The 22977-nt window shown below is 40.1% G+C and overlaps 1 protein-coding gene across 1 annotated transcript; it reads left to right on the top strand.

Annotated features, from left to right (window-relative positions):
• The first annotated feature begins 243 nt into the window (after positions 1 to 243).
• Positions 244 to 20484, top strand: LOC121879736. The gene is made up of 4 exons (XM_042386503.1): positions 244 to 1195; positions 14601 to 14722; positions 17208 to 17335; positions 19077 to 20484. The coding sequence occupies exons 1-4, from the start codon at positions 917 to 919 to the stop codon at positions 19322 to 19324; spliced, it is 777 nt and encodes a 258-aa protein (XP_042242437.1). The 5' UTR covers positions 244 to 916; the 3' UTR covers positions 19325 to 20484.
• The last annotated feature ends 2493 nt before the right edge of the window (positions 20485 to 22977 follow it).

Raw genomic sequence — 22977 nt, 5'->3', positions numbered from 1 at the left:
TTACTTCTTGGAGTCTTTGAGAAATTAATTTTGCTGTGTGTGGGGGTATTTCTGCAAGGTAATTGTGCTCAGATAATTCCTTTCTAGTTTTTGTTTTTGTAAAATATTAAACAATGTCATGTGCATGGTATGGCAGCAGGGTGGTGGCGGTGGTGGGTAGTGAGGCATCACGTGATGGTGGTGTGAGGCAGGTGTTGGTGTGTGGCTCAGGTCAGTGTTTCTGTGTAGCTTGTGGTGGTCTGAGCTGTCCCTACCACCATGGACCCTGGCTCTCTCTCACCCAGAACCTACATGGCAACCACCACCATTATTTACTCTACACAGCTGATGTATTAACAGTGTATTACTCCAAAGTATAAGTTTTAAAAAAATCTTGAAAATATGTGCACCTGTGCACCTGTTACTTCAGTTCATCTTCTCGACTTGAAATGAGTTTTGTTTAGTTGTGAGGATAACAGACTGTGGTGCTTGTGTTTACCAGTCCAGTGTGATCTTAGACATGATTGGACCTGTTTGTTTTCATCAGGTGACAAGATCGTGGACATTCTTACCCATGTGATATATTATATACTGTGATAAAATGAGTTAGTTTACCCCCCCCAACGGAAGCTAAGATCACCACCTCCAGTTTACACTTCTCCACAGGACTTGTGAGGTGGACGTGGGTAATGGGTTTTATCATCAAGCCTGGATGATTCACACACAATTTTAGAAATGACTCAAAACTGTATAACTAAAACTTTGACTTTGCAAGAAGATTTTGAAAATTTGAAACTATATCTTAGGGCATTTGTGTTGGGACTTTTTGTGGGGAAACTTGACCCCAAAATAACCCCATGAATGGTTTAAACTTGACCCCAAAATAACCCCATGAATGGTTTAAACTTGGCCCCATAATCCCCGTATTACTTTCCCTATGGTCCACTATGCTAAGCTGACCATGTACAAACCTTGTAGAGCCATGAGAGTGTTTTGGTCATGGGTCTGGGTTTGGTCATGGTGTGTGCCTGGTGGGTGGTGTGCGGCGCCCATACCCTCGGGACTGACCACAGAGGAATATATCTTCACAGGACCCACCACTGCCATCCCCACCCCGCCGCCCCCACCAGAGGACTTTGTTGCCAGCTACAAGGAGGCTTTTGCTTCATTCGTTCACGTCACCATCAGTTACAACGCTACCTTAAACTTCTCCAGAGTGAGTAGAGTAGAGTGGGGGAGAGAATAGATCGAGTGGAGGAAAGGGTGGCATGAGGGAGGCAGTGTTGTTGAAGGAGATGTATGTCATTAGTGCCATCTATATATCACAGAACATGGCACCCAGTACATGGTCATTATGTCATTAGTGCCATCTATATATCACAGAACATGCCACCCAGTACATGGTCATTATGTCATTAGTGCCATCTATATATCACAGAACATGGCGCCCAGTACATGGTCATTATGTCATTAGTGCCATCTATATATCACAGAACATGGCACCCAGTACATGGTCATTATGTCATTAGTGCCATCTATATATCACAGAACATGGCACCCAGTACATGGTCATTATGTCATTAGTGCCATCTATATATCACAGAACATGGCACCCAGTACATGGTCATTATGTCATTAGTGCCATCTATATATCACAGAACATGGCACCCAGTACATGGTCATTATGTCATTAGTGCCATCTATATATCACAGAACATGGCACCCAGTACATGGTCATTATGTCATTAGTGCCATCTATATATCACAGAACATGGCACCCAGTACATGGTCATTATGTCATTAGTGCCATCTATATATCACAGAACATGGCACCCAGTACATGGTCATTATGTCATTAGTGCCATCTATATATCACAGAACATGGCACCCAGTACATGGTCATTATGTCATTAGTGCCATCTATATATCACAGAACATGCCACCCAGTACATGGTCATTATGTCATTAGTGCCATCTATATATCACAGAACATGGCACCCAGTACATGGTCATTTCAGTCAATGGATTATGTAGTGACTTTTGATTGTATAGTAACTGTCTTGATTATATAGTGACTGGTGATATTTAAGTTCTGTGTTTTATTATTATCTTTCGTGTGTGTGTTTGTTACGCTCATTGAATTGATCTCTCGTGTGCGTGTGTTTTTTACGCTCGCCGACGTGTGTGAGGGAGGTGCAGAAAGCCGACGATGAGAGCATGAAAGTCAGTCAGCTGAGCGAACACGTTAAGACGTGTTTATCATGACGTCACAATGTAAACACGACATCCTTTGACCTGTCATGGTACACGAACCACCTCTCTGTTTATTAACTTTATCTCCTAATTGATATTAAATGAATTGTACTAGTTAAGGTCGAGTCTCTGCCGAGATTTTAAGCAAATTGTTTTTTTGTTTTTTTATTTAACCAGGTTATATTTGAGATGATGAATCTTGTTACAGGGAAAATGCTGAGCAGTCTTCTTGTTTATGTAATGATCATTTGTTTTGTATTATTATTTTTATAATTGCTGCTGTTATTATTGATAAAGTTTTAGTATTAATATTATCGTAAATCATCCGGTGTTTTTATAACTACACTTGCTATACTACCCAGGGCCCCCACTATCAGCTTTTCCAGATTTATGGTGTTGGATCAGGCAGTGTGGCCGAGGACCAGCGTGTCATCTGTAAGGGCCACTATTCTCTGGGGGAAAATGGTGCTGTCCTAATGGGCCCTAGTTCTAACAGGCCCCAGTCCTAATTTTTTATAGGTTGAGCTGTTAGGATTGGGGTATTAAAACTGGGGCCTATTAGAACCGAGACCTATTAGAACCGAGACCTATTAGAACCGAGACCTATTAGAACCGAGACCTATTAGAACCGAGACCTGTTAGAACCGAGACCTATTAGAACTGAGACCTATTAGAACTGAGACCTATTAGAACTGAGACCTATTAGAACCGAGACCTATTAGAACCGAGACCTATTAGAACCGAGACCTATTAGAACCGAGACCTATTAGAACCGAGACCTGTTAGAACTGAGACCTATTAGAACTGAGACCTATTAGAACCGAGACCTATTAGAGCCAAGACCTATTAGAACCGAGACCTGTTAGAACTGAGACCTGTTAGAACCGAGACCTATTAGAATCGAGACCTATTAGAACTGAGACCTATTAGAACCGAGACCTGTTAGAACTGAGACCTATTAGAACCGAGACCTATTAGATACAGCAAACATTTTGCCCCCTTTATAATGACCTCAACCACCTGGACCCATTTATAACCAACTCAACCCCGATAGAACGAATCCAGTCTCATCATTCCCATTATGACAAACTCTTCCCGATCCCAACCCCTACTTAACGACCTCCTAACCCGACTTCCGTTACATCCCAACCTCTCTATCTCCAACTCACCCCCGTTACAATGAATGAACCGTGTTACAGGCAGCATGATAACAGGACAGTGATGGCCCTTCGTGACGCAGTGCAGGTCTTGTGTGACTCGGCGGTGGGGGGGTTGAAATTAGGGGGGGTATTTTGTAAGGGGTGTTGGTTAAGGTGTGTGTGTGTTACGGGGGGGATGGATTGCTGGTGTAAATATGAAGGGGGATAGCTTGTTGGTGAATGTGTGATGGTGAGTGAGGGAGTGTATGTGATGGTTGGTGATATGGAAGAGGATTATGGATTAAATGGGTATAATGAAGAGAGCGGATGATACAGGGAGTAGAAGAGTTGGGGGTAAGGAGGAGGGACAGACTAGTTGAGGGTGATAGGGAGGGTAAGAAGGAGGGAGAAGAAATAGCACGTATAAGGGTAAAGTTCTGGGAAGGCAAATGGCTTAGGTGGAGGAAGGTTGTCACGAACTAAGGTCACTTGACACGCCTGAGTCTGTGGATAGCTTGTCGACTCACTGATAGCATGAGCGTAGGTTAGTGGGGCAGATCAGGAATATCAGAAGGGGGGTTTCAAGAAGTTGTGGCTGGGAAACATGGCGAGCCCTCCCAGCTGGAGGTTATTGAAGCCATCTGCACTTGATATTGGGAGATATTCTTATGTCAATGGTAATTACTTTTACTATACAAAAATGTCTAAGTACATTAATGAGAAAATATTGTCATTTGCTGATGGATCCACCCGTCAGATTTTGTTATATTAGTTTAGGTTTACGTTGCATTTGTACGTTTTTGGAATGGGTGTGAAGGACAATATTGTGTGTGTGAAAATATAGGTAGTGTAAGTGAGCCAACAGGTGCGTGTTGAGGTGTGACCATTAAGGTTTACTACACCCTCCATTATCCACTCTCCAGTCAGAGTCGTAATGGCTTACACCAAATACCTGTGGTGACTGATCGGGAATGGGTTACCTGAAGATTAGGCACCCCAGCTTATTTAATATAAGATTATGTGAATGCATCTAGTTAAGGTAGTCTCATTTGGTATTAAGTAAATATATCTAGTTAAGGTAGTGAAGTTTATCTCGGTATAAATGGTGTTATGTAAATGTATCTATAGTTAAAGAGTGACAGTAGCCCCACTTAACCAATATCAGGTGAACATATCTAGTTAAGTTAATACAACCCATCATTAATCTCTATATTATTTTAGTGTATGTTAAGCCATCCAGTTGGTCTGAATTCACTAGCCATGGGAAGTATTGGTGGTAAGGACCTTCGTGTGTCTGGCCTCGGGTAACATTAGACTGCTAAGAGCTTTATGGTGGACGGCAGCGAAATCACCCTGATGAAACTCCTTTGATTTTTACTTTAGCAAACTCATGTTGTGTGTGTGACACAAGAACAGCTTTGTTTTTGTTTATTAGTTTGTTAGTGGTTGTTGTTCTGTTATCAGACAGGGAGGTACTACTGTACAGGAAGATATTGGAAGCATAATGGTAGACCTGGCTGCCTCATTTTCACACAGTTGCCGGGTATCATAGTTTGACAACACAGTATATATATATATATATATATATATATATATTTATATATTTATATATATATTGTTTCTCACTCTTGATCTGTTTTAATTTGTCCATATCTCTTTATTTATGGTGACATTTTCATAGCCCAGGTCTCGATGTGAGTCGGTGACTTGTGGCCGGTTGGGATAGTCCTCTTAAATAATAATAATACATTTATTTATTGGATACAAGCAGCATGTATTGACCAGTCATTGTCTTTCACTTTTATGCCTTATATGAATGACCGACTTCTTGATGACAATTATTAAATTAAAAAGTTAAATAATCTTGTGTATTATTCAATAATTTGTGAGAAAAAAATATAGACGAGATCAGTTGTATGAGTCGGTCCAACAGTTTTAAGAGGGTTGTATAGTGTGCTATTTACCCTGGGTACATAGGTGAATGTGACAAATTGCTCTCTTTAACCAAACATTCACACACTTGAAGGACACAAACCACACACAGGTTTTCCACTGTCATTATTTCTTAATGGAGAGTTACCATGCTAGACCTCCCTACCCCACCCTACTTAGTCATACAGCTGCCTCTTAATGTCCTCAAGTTGCTGCCACACATCTCCTGAACTCTCTTACTCGTTTTACTCCCAAAAAAATAATCAATCGCTTAATGATTAGATTCACAACTATCGATGCTGACTCCTGGTATTATGGGTAATGACTGTATTAGTTAAATGACCAACACTTGCTCTTGGTCCTCCAACCTTACCCGTCGTTACCAACATCATTTGCTTCATTTGTTTCACTTGAATTATAGTCTATACACAATTTATATGCTTAATTTGTTACACTCTTTGCAGCATTTGCATCACTTGCTTCAGTCCCTTCTCTTCATTCAGTTCATTTGCTTCACTCCCTTCACTTGCCTCACTCCCTTCACTGGGAACTTGAACCAACAGGGTCGTCTGATTTAAAAAGGTCATCCACACGACACACTAGACACCATTACTCCTCTGGGGGATAGTTCTCTCTCTCTTTCTCTACATTCATCTCTTTTCTCTTACATACCTTCCTTCTCTCCCTCCCTCCTTTAACCTACCCCTCTCTCTCTCCTCCTCCCCCCTTTCTTGTTCCTCCCTACTCATCCTTCTTCCCTCCCCCCCTTACCCATCCTTCTTCCCTCTCCCTACTTAACTAACCTTCCTCTCCCCCTCCCTTTCCCTCTCTCTCCTTCCTCCCTCTCACCCCAGTATCCAGCTGTCTCCTATACCTTACAGTATCTAGGGGCTGCTGGTAATGACACCTGAGCCATAAGTTTAACCTCATAGTATCAATTAAGGACAGGTAAGGCTCGCCCATCTTTATGTAGCATCACCTCGGGTCAACATTTCCATCCGCCCCCTCCTGAGCTATGGCCAAATTAACGTCACGTCTCACGGTAAAAATTTTTAATGTTGGGGAGGGGGATAGAGAAATGTTGGGGGAGAGGATAGAGAAATGTTGGGGGAGAGGATAGAGAAATGTTGTTAGGGGAGGTGTGTGAGGAATGTGGTAAGTTAGAGTATCAGTGATAACATTATTGTTGTTATAGTGCAAACAATGTTATAGTTTAGAGGAACTGTTATGTCTCAATATCATATTTCACCTAACAACATTGATGGTAATTACAACTGTTGATTAGCCTGACATAGCTGGTAGCGACAGCATAATTACGTAATTGTGTAATTACTGTACAGTAATTACCAGAATAATATTTATACAAGTACTATGTTACTCATCTTGCTTTTGACACACTAATTATTTATAACTAATTAACAGTGTGAGGATAATTATTTGCTAATGACTTAACATTAGTTATTAGTACACTGAGCTACTCAACAATTGTTACTAACTCAATAACAAGACTGTGGTGATTTATTAACCAAACACGTCCTCAACATGCGGGAGTTTGGTCTACTAGCTCGCTGTTGATGACTCCTTCAACACACTTCATCCCTCTTTCCCTTCCCTCCCACCTCTAACCTATCTTTTCCCATCCTTCCTTACTCTAACCTATGTCACTCTTTCCCATTCCTTCCTCTTCTCCCTCCCTCCCTCCATTGTTCTTAGTGCATACCTGTGTATTGGCTCTCATTGGCTAGTGAAATCCACCAATCATATGCTGCTGTTCTTGATGCACACTGTTTTCTAATAAATGCATGACCAGGGGGGGGGGGGAGGCTACAGCATACAGGAAGTGTTGTACCTCGGGGAAACAGTTTTGTATAATTGGACACGTTTAAGACCTATTTACTGTATTATATCATGCAATTTACACTAATTGTCTCTCTTAGTACACCCACGATAATCTTGATTACACATTCCAGTGATTAACGTAATTTTGGCTTAATTTTAGTATTGTATGTTGTTAGTCTACACAAAGCTTAATTGTTGTAGCTTATGTTACAATCTATATAAAGTTTAATTATTGTACCTTGTGACACCATATAAAGCGTAACTCCAGCTTACTTCACCTGATAATTAAACACCCTAACACTACCTGAAGATCGGGTAAAATATGTTGGGGTGTCTAATCTTCATGTCACCCTTAGACTAAATATAATGCTTAATGTTTGTGTATGATTATTATTATAACTAAACTACAACTGTGATAAATTATATAAAAAAATAAAATAAATAAAAATCCTACCACCTCCTGGAGCGGAATCCTACCGTCTCCTGGAGCGGAATCCTACCACCTCCTGGAGCGGAATCCTACCGTCTCCTGGAGCGGAATCCTACCACCTCCTGGAGCGGAATCCTACCGTCTCCTGGAGTGGAATCCTACCGTCTCCTGGAGCAGAATCCTATCGATAATGTTGATGGCGCCTGTTCATTGGTTAATCTTGGTGGATCTTGTGAAGATTAGATGCCCTACCTTGTTTCACCTGATTAGTAGGTTAGTTAGGTTTGGTTTAATTAGTATTAGGTTAGTTTAGATAAGATTAGTGTTCGGTTAACCATGAAGTGAAATAAAGCTAGGGTGCCTAATCTTCACATGATCCATCTCTTCCCTCTCGTGACATTGACCAGCAGAGCGAAGATAAATGTATCGCTGCAAGATAGTAAATGACTTCATTATACTGATTAATACACCACACTGCCAGAGATTGTACTGCAACATGGCTCTTAACACTATAGGTTAGGTTATGGGGGAGAGTATAGGAGGTTTGGTTAGAGTAGGTTATGGCATAGGGTAGGTTTGGTTAGGACAAAATAAGTTAGGGTATTTTAGGTGAGGGGATGTTGGGTTGACATCATGATGGCTGTGAACTCATCCAATCAAACTGGTCCTTAAACATGGCCAACACACACACACTGACAGATGTAATACAAATGAAGGAGAAATTTGAATGTAATAGTTAATGAAGTAGTTAACCTGTTATTAACATTCATAGATAGTGGCACTTACAGTAGAGTAAATATTATCAAGATAAACATTGGCACTTATAATAATGTTAATATTAGCAACATACATACAGTAGCTAAAATAATTATCTGTGCATACTTTGTGGGAAACAATGTGAGACCATGGACGATCAATATTGGTATATGAGGGCTGTCACTAGTTACATGGAGGGCTGTCACTAGCCACACGTAAAATTTTGGAGCATATCGACTCCCACCTGCATAGATAGTTGTTTTAGCTACTGTACAACAATGTTAGTATTAGCAACACAAACATTAACTTCCAACAATTATTCGTAAGGGCACAAATTATTAAAAGGTTGATGGTATTATTACTGTTATTCTGGTGTGCTCTGCTGGCCGCCTCCTAACTGCTCCCCCTTTTAAAAAAAAGCCGGCAATGTAAGTATGATATAATGATCCTGAGAGGGGTGTGGAGAGAAGGAAGTAGGGGGAGGGAGGGTGAACGGTGTGAGAAAGGTGGAGTGGGGGAAAGGAGAGAAGGGTGTAAGGAAGGGAAGGAGAGAAAAATGGAAAAAGGAAGAATGAAGGGTAAGAAGTGGCGAGAAGAGCGACTTGGGAAGGAGAGAGGAGGGGGGTGTGCAGCTATAGCGTGGCAGTATGTTCAATGATTACGCTTAATGAAGAGTCAAGTCACGACATGATCTAACCTAGCCTCCTCCACTATGTGACCTGACCTTCACTACCACTTGATATACTGTGACCTGACCTCACAACTAGGGATATCATTGACCTTTTCTCCAAGATGCATGACAGTCAGCTGTTCACAAGGTACCCAAGTGATTAAGGTCAATATTTAACGAGTTTGTGTCCCTCCTATATTGACCCGTTTGTTATTGTTTTTGTTCTTGGAAATTTGTTCTGATCGGTTATTTAAGTTTTACTTGCCATGAAAAATATTGTGTTGTGCAGGGTAAGTAGTCTCTCTCTCTCTCTCTCTCTCTCTCTCTCTCTCTCTCTCTCTCTCAGGTATGTACTGGAGGTGTCATGCAGGTCGACCATGAGGTTTTTGTGTCACATGACGTGACAGTAATGACCAGCTTGCTAGTTGACCTGCAATGATAATGGGAGATGGGCAGGACAGCACCTACACATACTCACTGAGGGAGAGAAACACAGAAGGAGGGGAGGGGGGGAATAGGGAGGTATAGATGGTTAATGTGTGAGTTGATGAGAGCACTCCTTGGCATGTATTAGATCCAGTGTTTGTAACCCTGATTAATGGCTTCTAGTTTTATGCTTTGAAAAGATAATGTTTTTGTTTTCTTTGTAAGATTATTTCTTGTGTAAGACAGAAGGTGTGATTTGAGTTTTTGTAGTGCGTGTCACGGAACTGTCTTCGTTACTGTAATGAAATTTTTTTGTGCGTGCATGATTTGACGTACACATGCACATTGCATACATAAATACATGTTATACAGACGTGTGTGTGTACAGAAAGTCATGTGTGCACTTATAGTTGACACACACACACACACACACACACACACACACACACAGAAGAAAATATAACTTCTATAATTGCTGTAAGTTTTTATTTGACAGTTCTGCTAAATATCTTATTTTCTGGATATTATAAACTTCACTTTATAAAACAATTGAGTCTTTGGTCCCATGTTGAGGTAACTGTATACTTGTGTCTGATGGGCCTATTTTTATTTATTTATTATTTTTTTTTACCCCTGTAATAGAAGGGACGCTGCAATGCACCATACAAAATGCTTCACGGTGGTGACTGAACTCTTTATATACAGTATATGACTAAAACTATTTAATATGAAAATTGAGTATAAAGAAAAGAGAAACAACTAAAAAGAAATAATACTAATGAATTAAAAAAATTAAATCCTTGAGTTGTTAATGAACTCAATAAAATTAGTGGGAAATTAATTTGTTGGGTAAAGAAAGAAGAACCTCCATGATGCAGATTTTGTGTATTGGAAGGTGATAAGACCACACATGTAAATAACTAATCCTTTCTGATTAAATAACAAAAAGCATTGGCAAAATAAACTCATTTTAATACTGTGAGTAATGCATAATGGTGCCTTTCCTCGCACGACACAATAAATAAGAAAAAGGTGCACCGGCTTCCATGAAACAAGTGAGCGACGCAGTAAACAGTTGAGCATCTGGTAGTGGCAGCCAGTCGATCCTGGTATCATTGTAGCTACCACCTTAACGTCCGTCTTGGCATCCTATACAATACTGCTGCTGGCATGGTTGATTGATACAGACTTTTGGGACCATTATTCCTGGCCTGTGTGAGGCTATAATATGGTTGTTCTTGCCCTTATATTGACCATTATTAACACGATAATGCTGTGGGCTGCTTTATATAGGTACTTTTGGTAATAAGCAGAGATTAATATCCTCTGAAGTAATCGGTATTAACGTTAGATAATGGGTTATAAAGCTCAATAAACTGCTGTGTATGGGGTCAGATTACAGGTTCCATGGTAGTTATGTAGAGTATTTGATCGATGAAGGTGAGGGTGTAGGATCCCCTCACTGCAGGCCAGCTATCATGCAGTAAGCTATTTTAATTGAGAGCCGGCAAGGAGGGGGGGTTGAAGGAGAACATGTTTAAAGCTACCTGGCACCTCTTCCCTGACTTGATTCCCAAATCTTTCAGGACCCCTCAGTCCTGATCCACAGTAATAATTCCTCACAACAGAAGGTGTAAGAATGTATCCAACTTGGCGCCATAGCATACAAAAATAGCCTTAAAATTATACTTAAGTCTTTAACTTGTTTGGATTTGAACCCAACATGGTGTGTGAACGTGTCATAACAAGATGGAGGATGTAATTGTTATTTTGTGGCATCTGTGTGGAGAGTTATGGTCCTGGACAGTGTCGTCACGAGGAGGGGCAATTGTCATTGTTTGTTGGTCAGACTCTAGGTCAGGGGTTCTCAACCAGGGGGGAATTTCCCCCCTCAAGTTTTCAGGGGGGGTGGGGAAACTGATACTAATATGGAAAAAATAAAGGATTTTCAGTATCATATGCATATTATTTGGAATGCACTTTTTGAGGCAGACAATCTTGGAAAGGAAGGGGGAATGACATTCTGACATATGGTGAAAGGGGTGCATGAGGCAAACAAGGTTGAGAACCACTGCTCTAGGTGAAGGACAGATACTGGTATGGATCTTACATAGTAAAAAACAAACAGATCACATTATGATTATTAACCCACCTCACAAACAGCCAAATGCTACCTGGTGGGGTTAGTTAGCATTAAGGTGATTAATCATCAGGTGAAATAAACTAGTGTGCCTAATCGTTGTGTTATCGTAAAGAATTGTGATCATTTTATATAAATTGTTTTCCTTGACACCATTATGGGAAAAGTGTGTGATAAATGGTTACTGAGACAATACATGTTGTTATAATAAGGGGATGTTATTGATGATAGACAATAGCTGATCCCTCCATGCTAGGTTACCAGGTCAGGGAGGCAGCAGGTCATACAGGGAGAGGGAGAATAGGTCAGGGAAGGAGAGAGGAAGATGAAGGGTCATGATAGAGGGAGGGGGGTCATGGTAGAGGAAGAGTCGGGGTCACATTAATATCAAGGTCATCTAAAATCAATTGAAGATCAGCCAGCCATACACTGTAGTCTTCCCCCTCGCCCCTAAACCATCACCACAACCTACCCCATAATTATCACCTACACAACCTTAAAAAAAAATGACCACATATTTCCCTGGGTAATTAAAGATATTACATCCAAATTAATACCGTTAGTTCCATTAATTATTATATTTTGGTTACATTAGGCTATTGACTTCCTCATTAGTGGTGTATTGTTTAAATTGACTAATATTACTGCTATTTCCAGTAATAAAAAAGGCATTTGGGTAATCTTAAGTTGGTCCTTAACGCCTTGAGTATGGGGACTTTAACCCCTTAAGTATGGTGACTTTAACCTCTTGAGTATGGGGACTTTAACCTCTTGAGTATGGTGACTTTAACCTCTTGCTTATGGTGACATTAACCCCTTGAGTATGGGAACTTTGACCCCTTGAGTATGGGGACTTTAACCCCTTGAGTATGGGGACTTTAACCTCTTGAGTATGGGGACTTTAACCCCTTGAGTATGGGGACTTTAACCCCTTGAGTATGGGGACTTTAACCTCTTGAGTATGGTGACATTAACCTCTTGAGTATGGGGACTTTAACCTCTTGAGTTTGGGGATTTTAACCCCTTGAGTATGGGGACTTTAACCTCTTGAGTATGGGAACTTTAACCTCTTGAGTATGGGGACTTTAACCTCTTGAGTATGGGGACTTTAACCCCTTGAGTATGGGAACTTTAACCCCTTGAGTATGGGGACATTAACCTCTTGAGTATGGGGACTTTAACCTCTTGAGTATGGGGACTTTAACCCCTTGAGTATGGGGACTTTAACCCCTTGAGTATGGGGACTTTAACCCCTTTTTAGGATATTTGTATGATTAAATTTAAAAAAAAATATATTTTTTTTTATTTGCATTGAAATTTTTGACAAAAAAGGAAAGTTCAAAGTTGTAAATAGTGTTGACGTCCAGTTCAAGGTACAGTAGTGTGCACATCACTTACAAAATCATTGTTTTTATCTTTCAAAAAATTTATTAAAATGCAGATGGAATATAAATAAGGACAGGGTTGATTAGGATATGCAGGAGTCATTTAGGATACACAGGTTAAAATGGGTCAGGATACGCGATGATTGCTTACTGTTGCATGTCAAGGAAATGCCTGATGTGTCAAGATTACGGTGTAATATAGTACCTGTATTGAAGAATCCCCATGACATGTACTGAGGACACACATGGATGACAGGTCATGACATGCATAATGTGTGTCCTTGAGGCAAAGCATTTAGGACATGCATGACACCTAAGACATGTATGACACCTAGGACATGCATGACACCACACAACTCCCACCTCCCTTGTCCAAGACCACCAAACCTTTCATTGTGGCTACAGAACGACGCCAAACCCTTCCCTCTCCCCCATATCCACTACACTCTCAAACCCCCATGTCCTATAAGGCTGAAATACCCTATTGCATTACCATGGGGACTTTGATCCTTGGTGGAGGTCGTGGCATAACCCCTTCTTACCCTGAGGCTTGAAGCAGTGTCGATATATTGATGGAAAGGGGACATTTGTGCCTTTAGTGTTGCCGCCTTGATGGTCCACATTTTTCACCCAGGCTGTGTGTGGGAGGTACGGTACATATATTATTTATAAGAGAATTATATTAGGTATATATTATGCACGAGGGTTAAATTGTCTCTATTATGTAAACACGAGATATATAGCCATTTTCTTTTGTTAAGTGAATATTTATTATACCATACTGTATATGTGTGTAAGTGTCGTCATGCAGTTATCATTTCCCATGAAGATAACGTTTTCTCCCCCCAAATTATACGATCATTTAAGACATCTTCACATGCACTCAAGTTGTGACCCATCTGCCAAGATGACAGTACATATGGCGAGTCTGTCTCATTCTGTCACTCCTTAAAGTCCATTATTCACGACATTCGATCGAGACTCATTTAGTTATTCATTTTTCATTCTACTTTTGCTTTGTGTGTGTAGTTGTGGTGAAAGGATGAGTGTGTCTACATTTGTGAATCATACAATTAAAACTAAACCAGTGCACGGAAACAGTATAGCCAGCGGCACTGCACTTGACCGCCTACACTACCCAAACCACACAGTAGGTCCAGTACGCACCCACTCTCACCTGGGTCGACTGTAGGCTTCTTGGAGGATGCAATCTATCGACCTTTAAAACAGAAGACAAACATTATATCCACTCTTACACCTCAACCTTGGTCACCTGAATTAAGCCCTTCATTGTAACCCTGAAATATGAACACAACATAACAAGATTCATGATACTTTAAAACCCTCGATATTTTGGCTTGCTAGGGGGTCTGGCTTTACTGAAATACTGAATAAACTTCTGGATTTCAGCAGCACCAAAACCTTTTGTTACATACAGAGAATATTGAGTTGTCGAGGTCCCCTGTGTGCTAAGGTTTAAATGGTCGTAAATCAGATTGATGTCAATTGTGGCGAGTTTTGGGACTGTACCTTAACATAGATATTTTAGAAAGAATATACTCGCAGAAAAAGAACACAGACAAACGCACTCACAGAAAAAGAACACAGACTCACAGACACACTCGCAGAATTAAGATGAGCTCCCCCACAGATAGTGATGTCATATGAGGACCCGGTGGATACAAGTCGTCACGTCATCACACTCAACATCAACCCAGCGGGCAACGGTTTCGATCCCACAACCCTCTTCGATTCAGCCTCTGGACGCCTGGGGTAAGTCAGTCAAGATGGCCATTAGTAAGTTAGGAAGATGTTTTGTAAGTGAGTGAACATACAGGTATTATATAGTTTATTGTAGTCTCCCTTAATCCCTTGAGTATGATGACTTTTACACCTAGAGTATGAATAACTAACCCCTTTAGTACGGTGAATTAAGGAAGTTGGGTGGTTAAAAAATCAGTACTCGAGGGGTTAAAGCCGTCATACTTAAAGGGTTGAATTATTAGTAAGAGGTGGTTAGTCTTTAGTATTACAGTAGGGTAAATATCCTCTTGAATATGCACCCTATCATTGTGCCATCAGTGTACTGTACACTCTGGGTCCAAAGTTCACTTCCGTCCAGAATGAAACGGCATTGACCCTATATGACATGAAACAGTCAGGCTAAGTTAGTTTAGAGACTCATTCCCGTGACTTGGTTTCACTATGGGGAGTGAACGTTTGTCCCAGACTGTTCCATGTGTGTTTACCATACTAAAAAGATGTTCCTCCCGCAGTACCATATTAAAAAGGTGTCCCTCCCACAGTATCATACTAAAACGATGTTCCCCCTGCAATACCATACTAAAAAGGTGTTCCCCCTGCAGTACCATACTAAAAAGGTGTTCCTCCTGCAGTACCATACTAAAAAGGTGTTCCTCCTGCAGTACCATACTAAAAAGGTGTTCCCCCTGCAGTACCATCTAAAAAATGTTCCTGCAGTACAGTATCATACTAAAAAGGTGTTCCTCCTGCAGTAACATACTAAAAAGGTGTTCCACCTGCAGTACCATACTAAAAGGTGTTCCTCCTGCAGTACCATACTAAAAAGGTGTTCCTCCTGCAGTACCATACTAAAAAGGTGTTCCTCCTGCAGTACCATACTAAAAATGTTCTCCCAGTACTATATTAAAAAGGTGTCCCTCCCACAGTATCATACTAAAAAGGTGTTCCTCCTGCAGTAACATACTAAAAAATGTTCCTCCCGCAGTACCATATTAAAAAATGTTCTCCATATACTATATTAAAAGGTGTCCTCCCACATTTAATAGTATGTTCCTCCAAACATACTAAAAAATGTTCTCACAGTACACATATTAAAAGGTGTCCTCCCACAGTATCATACTAAAAGGTGTTCCCAGTACCATACTAAGGTGTTCCTCCTGCAGTACCATACTAAAAGGTTCCTCCCAGTACCATATTTATAGGTGTTCCCTGCAGTACCAATACTAAAAGGTGTTCCCACAGTACCATACTAAAAAGGTGTTCCTCCTGCAGTACCATATTAAAAGGTGTTCCCCAGTACCATACTAAAAAGGTTCCCCTGCAGTACATATACTAAGAAGTGTTCCTCCTGCAACCATACTAAAAGATGTTCCTCCGGTACCATACTAAGGTGTCCTCCCAAGCATCATACTAAAAGGTGTTCCCTGCAGTACCATACTAAAAGGTGTGTCCTCCCACAGTATCATACTAAAAGGTGTTCCCTACAGTACCATACTAAAAGGTGTTTCTGCAGTACCATACTAAAAAGGTGTTCCTCCTGCAGTACCATACTAAAAGGTGTTCCTCCTGCAGTACATACACTAAAAGGTGTCCCTCCACAGTATCATACTAAAAAGGTGTTCCCCTGCAGTACCATACTAAAAAGGTGTCCTCCACAGTATCTCTAAAGGTGTTCCTCCTGCAGTACCATACTAAAAAGGTGTTCCTCCTGCAGTACCATACTAAAAAGGTGTTCCCCCTACAGTACCATACTAAAAAGGTGTTCCTCCTGCAGTACCATACTAAAAAGGTGTTCCTCCTGCAGTACCATACTAAAAAGGTGTTCCCCCTACAGTACCATACTAAAAAGGTGTTCCTCCTGCAGTACCATACTAAAAAGGTGTTCCACCTGCAGTACCATACTAAAAAGATGTTCCTCCCGCAGTACCATACTTAAAAGGTGTTCCTCCTGCAGTACCATACTAAAAAGGTGTTCCTCCTGCAGTACCATACTAAAAAGGTGTTCCTCCTGCAATACCATACTAAAAAGGTGTTCCTCCTGCAGTACCATACTTAAAAGGTGTTCCTCCTGCAGTACCATACTAAAAAGGTGTTCCTCCTGCAATACCATACTAAAAAGGTGTTCCTCCTGCAGTACCATACTAAAAAGGTGTTCCTCCTGCAATACCATACTAAAAAGGTGTTCCCCCTACAGTACCATACTAAAAAGGTGTTCCTCCTGCAGTACCATACTAAAAAGGTGTTCCTCCTGCAATACCATACTAAAAAGGTGTTCCTCCTGCAGTACCATACTAAAAAGGTGTTCCTCCTGCAGTACCATACTAAAAAGGTGTTCCTCCTGCAGTACCATACTAAAAAGGTGTTCCTCCTGCAGTACCATACTAAAAAGGTGTTCCTCCTGCAGTACCATACTAAAAAGGTGTTCCTCCTGCAATACCATACTAAAAAGGTGTTCCACCTGCAGTACCATACTAAAAAGATGTTCCTCCCGCAGGTTTGTCTTCAAGCTTGGGGGACTATACAGGAGGCGCCGATATTCCGTGAAGGTGTCAGGTTTCCAAGGTGGTAACGTTAGACCCATCATTATCAGGTTCACCTTCCTCACCGGCGAAGATGATGGAGGTGAGTAGCGTTCATACCTGAAGGTGGAGTAACACTCTACACCAGTTTTTGTTTTCTGGTTAATATGTCTTTAAATTTGCTTTTTTATAATGTTCCTAGTCAGTGATACCTGGATAAGATTGACTTCACTCTCCACATAAACTGTTAGATAGAGAGTTTCATATCTAATGGGCCCGCGTTATAATGGACTTGCATTTCTACATAGCTCATTAGATGGAGGGCTTCATATCTAACACACCCTCGACATAATGGACTTTACTCTCCATATGGTCCTTTAAATAGAGGTTTCACTGTCCTTATATAATCACCTAAAACTTCCCACTTAAATCACCTTACAAGCGTCAATATCTAACGACTCGTAATTCACTCTTAACCACGAACACCAATATCAGCGTCCAATGAACAGTCACGTGTTAGTAAAGGATTTTCGATAATAGAATAATTGTGTAATGATCAGTGATAAGATAATTACTGTACTGTAAGCACCAACAGTCGTGTCTCGCAGCTAATAGTCTGCTGGCAACGATTTTCTATACTTATGTTTTCTTATAACTTTTAAACACAGTCTACCAACACCTCAGTTATTGCAAACACAGTCTACCAGCACCTTGGTTAATGTAAACACAGTCTACCAACACCTCAGTTATTGCAAACACAGTCTACCAGCACCTTGGTTAATGTAAACACAGTCTATCAACACCTCAGTTATTGTAAACACAGTCTACCAACACCTCAGTTAATGTAAACACAGTCTACCAACACCTCAGTTAATGTAAACACAGTCTATCAACACCTCAGTTAATGTAAACACAGTCTACCAACACCTCAGTTAATGTAAACACAGTCTACCAACACCTCAGTTAATGTAAACACAGTCTACCAACACCTCAGTTAATGTAAACACAGTCTACCAACACCTCAGTTAATGTAAACACAGTCTATCAACACCTCAGTTAATGTAAACACAGTCTACCAACACCTCAGTTAATGTAAACACAGTCTACCAACACCTCAGTTAATGTAAAAACAGTCTATCAACACCTCAGTTATTGTAAAAACAGTCTATCAACACCTCAGTTAATGTAAAAACAGTCTATCAACACCTCAGTTATTGTAAACACAGTCTATCAACACCTCAGTTATTGTAAACACAGTCTATCAACACCTCAGTTATTGTAAACACAGTCTACCAACACCTCAGTTAATGTAAAAACAGTCTATCAACACCTCAGTTATTGTAAACACAGTCTATCAACACCTCAGTTATTGTAAACACAGTCTATCAACACCTCAGTTATTGTAAACACAGTCTACCAACACCTCAGTTATTGTAAACACAGTCTACCAACACCTCAGTTATTGTAAACACAGTCTACCAACACCCTAGGTAATAAAAACATCCTTCTATTAATTTTAAATCTTCATACAACACGTATTGTAGTTAACTTCTTCAGATAACACCATGTTAACTCGGATACCCAATTAACTAGTGCAGGAAACATAAGATTAACTTTCTTGTACAGTGTCTTAAAAGAGTTAACAAATCAATACTATTCCAGTTATCTCAAGATTAACTTCCATAGCACAACTTAGAACACAAAATTTACCATTCATATATCACCAAGTGGCCTTTCTGACACCGGCAAACCCAAACTAATTAAGTTAATTTAGTTAAAACCATATTTTAAAGTATATTGTCACATTTCCTCCAACAACACGACTAACTGTTCCAATTTTACAGAGGACAAGCTGTACAACCTGACGGGGATCTTCTTGGTGCTGGGAATATCGACGATCATCATGGTGGTGGTGATGGTGTGTGTTGGTTATGAGAAACTCATCCACCAGAAGAAGGACGAGTGTTGCACCTTCATCTTCTGCAGGTCACATAAGAGAAAGCCTCCCAAATCATCAATATCGCCGGAGCCCCTCGTGGTACGTGATGGTAGAGGCTTTGAGGAGAGTCCGTCATCTTCACAGAGGTACTGAAAACACAAGTCATCACTCTGACTCCAACGAACCTTCTGCTGATGTCTCACTTTGGCCTTATGAGTGTTCTCCATCCTCATAGAGGCATTGAGGATGGCTGGTACCTCACATTGAGTTTGAAGAACCATAAAAACACTTGGAGAGAAAAAGAAGATGATTGATACCCACCCAGTTACTTAGTCATCTTCATATTCGTAGGCGACTGTGAATGGCTGAGGCTTCTTTCTGCGTTCAGAAACACGGCCACATCTTCAGAATACACATACTGTATACACATATCCACAAAAGTGATGTCATAAATACTGTGGAAATGATACAAGCATTGTGTTAGATGACATAAATCAGAAAGACTGTGTCAATTAGAAAGGCTTTACCAACATTCTGTACTGGTGACTACATGACACTGAATAACGGGAGACACCGTATGAGAGAGAGAGACAGAGCAGTGGGTGAGGTTAGGTTAGGTTAACCTCACCTAACCATTAGGTTAGGGTTTTTTTTATTAGGTTAGGACCATTTCAATAATGGACTGGGAGAAAACTTGTTTTTCTGGTAAGACTGAAGGAAGTTCTGTCCGGCATCAAAGTTGAATTTCCTCCTCAAACAAGTTGCCTTCTTTCACAGTGGCCAAAATGACCTTCACAATAATGGTTCAGACTTTTTACTTCATAAAGGCCGAGGCATCTCTGTTTCTAAAAGGTTACGGCTGTCGCTCATTTGGTTTGCTCCCATGAGGATGTGACGTCTCACTATCTTGAAGATGTGTCTCGTCTCGCCTATATCATGAAGATGTGTCTACTGTACAACGTCTCCCTTGACTTCATTTCTCATTACTTGTAATCGCTCATAGGAGCGATTTTGGTTGGTGCAGAACAGTAAGACCCTTGTCGTGAATGCGATGAGTATAATTCGATCAAAACTTGTTGAATACAATTCACATATAACAACTGCTGGTACATCAGGACACACAGATTGAATAATATGATCAATATGCAGTACGTAATTACACTTAGTAAAATTGTTTAGAGTTCTCAGAGGATTCTACAGCTCGCAATCACACTTACGTGTTTGGGTCTAGGGTTAGACCAACGAGAACAAATATGTTGTCCTGCAGGAAGATGTTGGTTGACGAGAATCAAGATGTTGCCTCTACAGTAGAAGGCGATAGTCTGCCCCTCAGGCAGTCACACAGCTGCTACCAGCTCCATCTGGCTTAGTAAGCTATTCTGAGTTGTAAACAGGTTCTTAACTTAACATGTGACCGACACGTGGCGATAACACTACTACTATTAATATTCTGCTACTGGACAACCTCAGCCCCCGGTACTGAAGGCTATACCAACACAGCTAGCAGGATTATAAAGGACATTGTACCAGATCTTTTTTTTTTCTTTCCATCAGGACCAAGTTTATTATACAGTACCGACAAGTTCATGTCACTATTCCTATTACCCAAGTTCTGTGAAGGTGATCAAATGTGTACAGTATTGTTATTTGGTATTATTATTTATATACTTCAAAAGTCTCCCAGCTTGTACTGTTATTCACATTATTCTGTTAGTTCTTACCTTTTTTTTTTTTTTTTTTTACTATATTTTCCGTCAAGTCAAAGTTTATTTAGCAGTGCCAGGTCTTCTACATACATTTGTGTGTTGTATGGTTCTGTCTTGGAAAACATTTTAAGTGGTGATATTGTGTATGTAACCCCTCTCCCAGGTCGAATATATACTTCCATACCACAATACTGTGCACACACACACACACACACAGAATAAGAACAACCAACCTAACTCTGGAGACTGTTTCCTTTGTTCTATGTGTTTCTCCCTTGTTTTGTTGTGTTAGTTGGCAGAAGAGGGACCTATAGTGTGTTTTTTCCCTGCTGAGAAGAGATACATAATTTGTGTCCTATTGTGGGTAAAAATAAGTATACAGTGACCCCTCGTTTAACGAACACCTCGGTTAACGTAATTTCGATTAACGAACTGCCTTCCATAAGGATCTTCAATTCGGTTAACGAAAAAAAATTCGGTTAACGAAAAAAAATTCTGTTAACGAAGTTCTTATGAACCGACCTCAACATGTTTTCGCTTGCACTTACCGGGCAACCAGCTTTAGTATCAGTCCGCCAATACATTAATCAGTTCTAGGGCTTAAATTCCTTACTATTTTAGTAAATATCAAGAAGTTTATACTATTCAATAATTTTAAAAGTTTAATATTCAATTTTTTAGTCATTTTAACAATTATTGAACATAATTGAAGGTAAAGTGACTAGTTTAATGCGCGGCATCCAGCCTCTTAACACAGCAAACAGGAGTTAGTCTCTCTCTGTTTTCACTGGAGGTAACATCTTGCTTGAGACTCTCTTCAACTAAACGCTTTTTTTCTGTTTCCAAGCAAATTATTGGTCATTTTTAAATATATTTTACATATTGACAATATATAATGCAGTGCAGTGTTGATTTAAAGAAAATAATCTTGAATTACACCAGAGAGCTAAAATTTTATGGGTGAAATGGCACCATGGGGTGACTTCTCTTCCACCCCAATGTCTTCTCTTCTTCCTTCTCCTCCACCCCCATTCTAAATCCCATCATCATCATCATCATCATCATCATCATCATCATCATCATCATCATCATCAGGAGCCTTCTACATACACACCTCAAAGTAAGTGAACTTTTCTACCATTTTTGTTGAATTTAGGAAATTTTCGGTGAGCTGGAACCAATTACCCGAAAACCCATTGAAACAATGGTTTCGGTTAACGAACTTTTCGGTTAACGAACGACCTTCTGGAACGGATTGAGTTCGTTAACGGAGGGGTCACTGTATATTAAATGCGTCCTACGAAAGCGTCAATTTGCCACCAGAGTTTAACAGTTAATTCATGAATAATACATCTGATAAACTTCCTACGTGATCATGTTTGAAATAATGAATGTATGTATCTTTATATAATTTAGCTAAATAGCTTTCTCATCCGAAACGGTCATCCCAACGAATTTGAATAATTCATTTAGAAATACATCATTACTTCAGAACAAAATAGGACAGGTTTGCAACAGCCAATCAACTGTTAACTCAGCTGAGAAAAAATGCACTACAGGTGCTCCTCTACAGTACTTGCAAAAGAGTTATGTTCCCGAGGCTTGTTTGTAAGTCCAACTTTACTCCTGTAGATACCAAACATATTGTAAAAAATTAAAAGATTATGGATATTTAGTACAGCTATACCCTTTAATACAGCCTTAAAACCTGGCTCACTCTTCTCCTCTTAGGTAATGTTTGTTCTATCTGGAATTTTCTTCCAAATTATCCAGTCTCATCCACATTAAACACCTGTTCTGGCAGGTAACCTCCTCAGTGATGTTTGTATCTCTGAAAGTTTGTAAGTTGAATGTTCTTAAGTAGAGGAGCACCTGTAATCAATCGAACTACATCTGACAAGACATACAGTATATGCCTCTAAGTGATGTAGTGAGAAGGAACACCAACATAGACTGAGGCACAGTTAATCGTAGATACAGGTTACAATTCTCTCTGAAGAAACTATAACTGCTTATGCATATTTACGGTATTTACTATATCAGACTAACAGTACAGTAAAACCTCGATTACACGACCCTCAATTAACCGTCTTTCAGATT

Source organism: Homarus americanus, unplaced genomic scaffold (assembly GCF_018991925.1).
Source record: "Homarus americanus isolate GMGI-L3 unplaced genomic scaffold, GMGI_Hamer_2.0 scaffold42643, whole genome shotgun sequence".
NCBI lineage: Eukaryota > Metazoa > Arthropoda > Malacostraca > Decapoda > Nephropidae > Homarus > Homarus americanus.
Note: the sequence above shows the minus strand (reverse complement) of the source record. Positions and strands in the feature narration are given on the sequence as shown.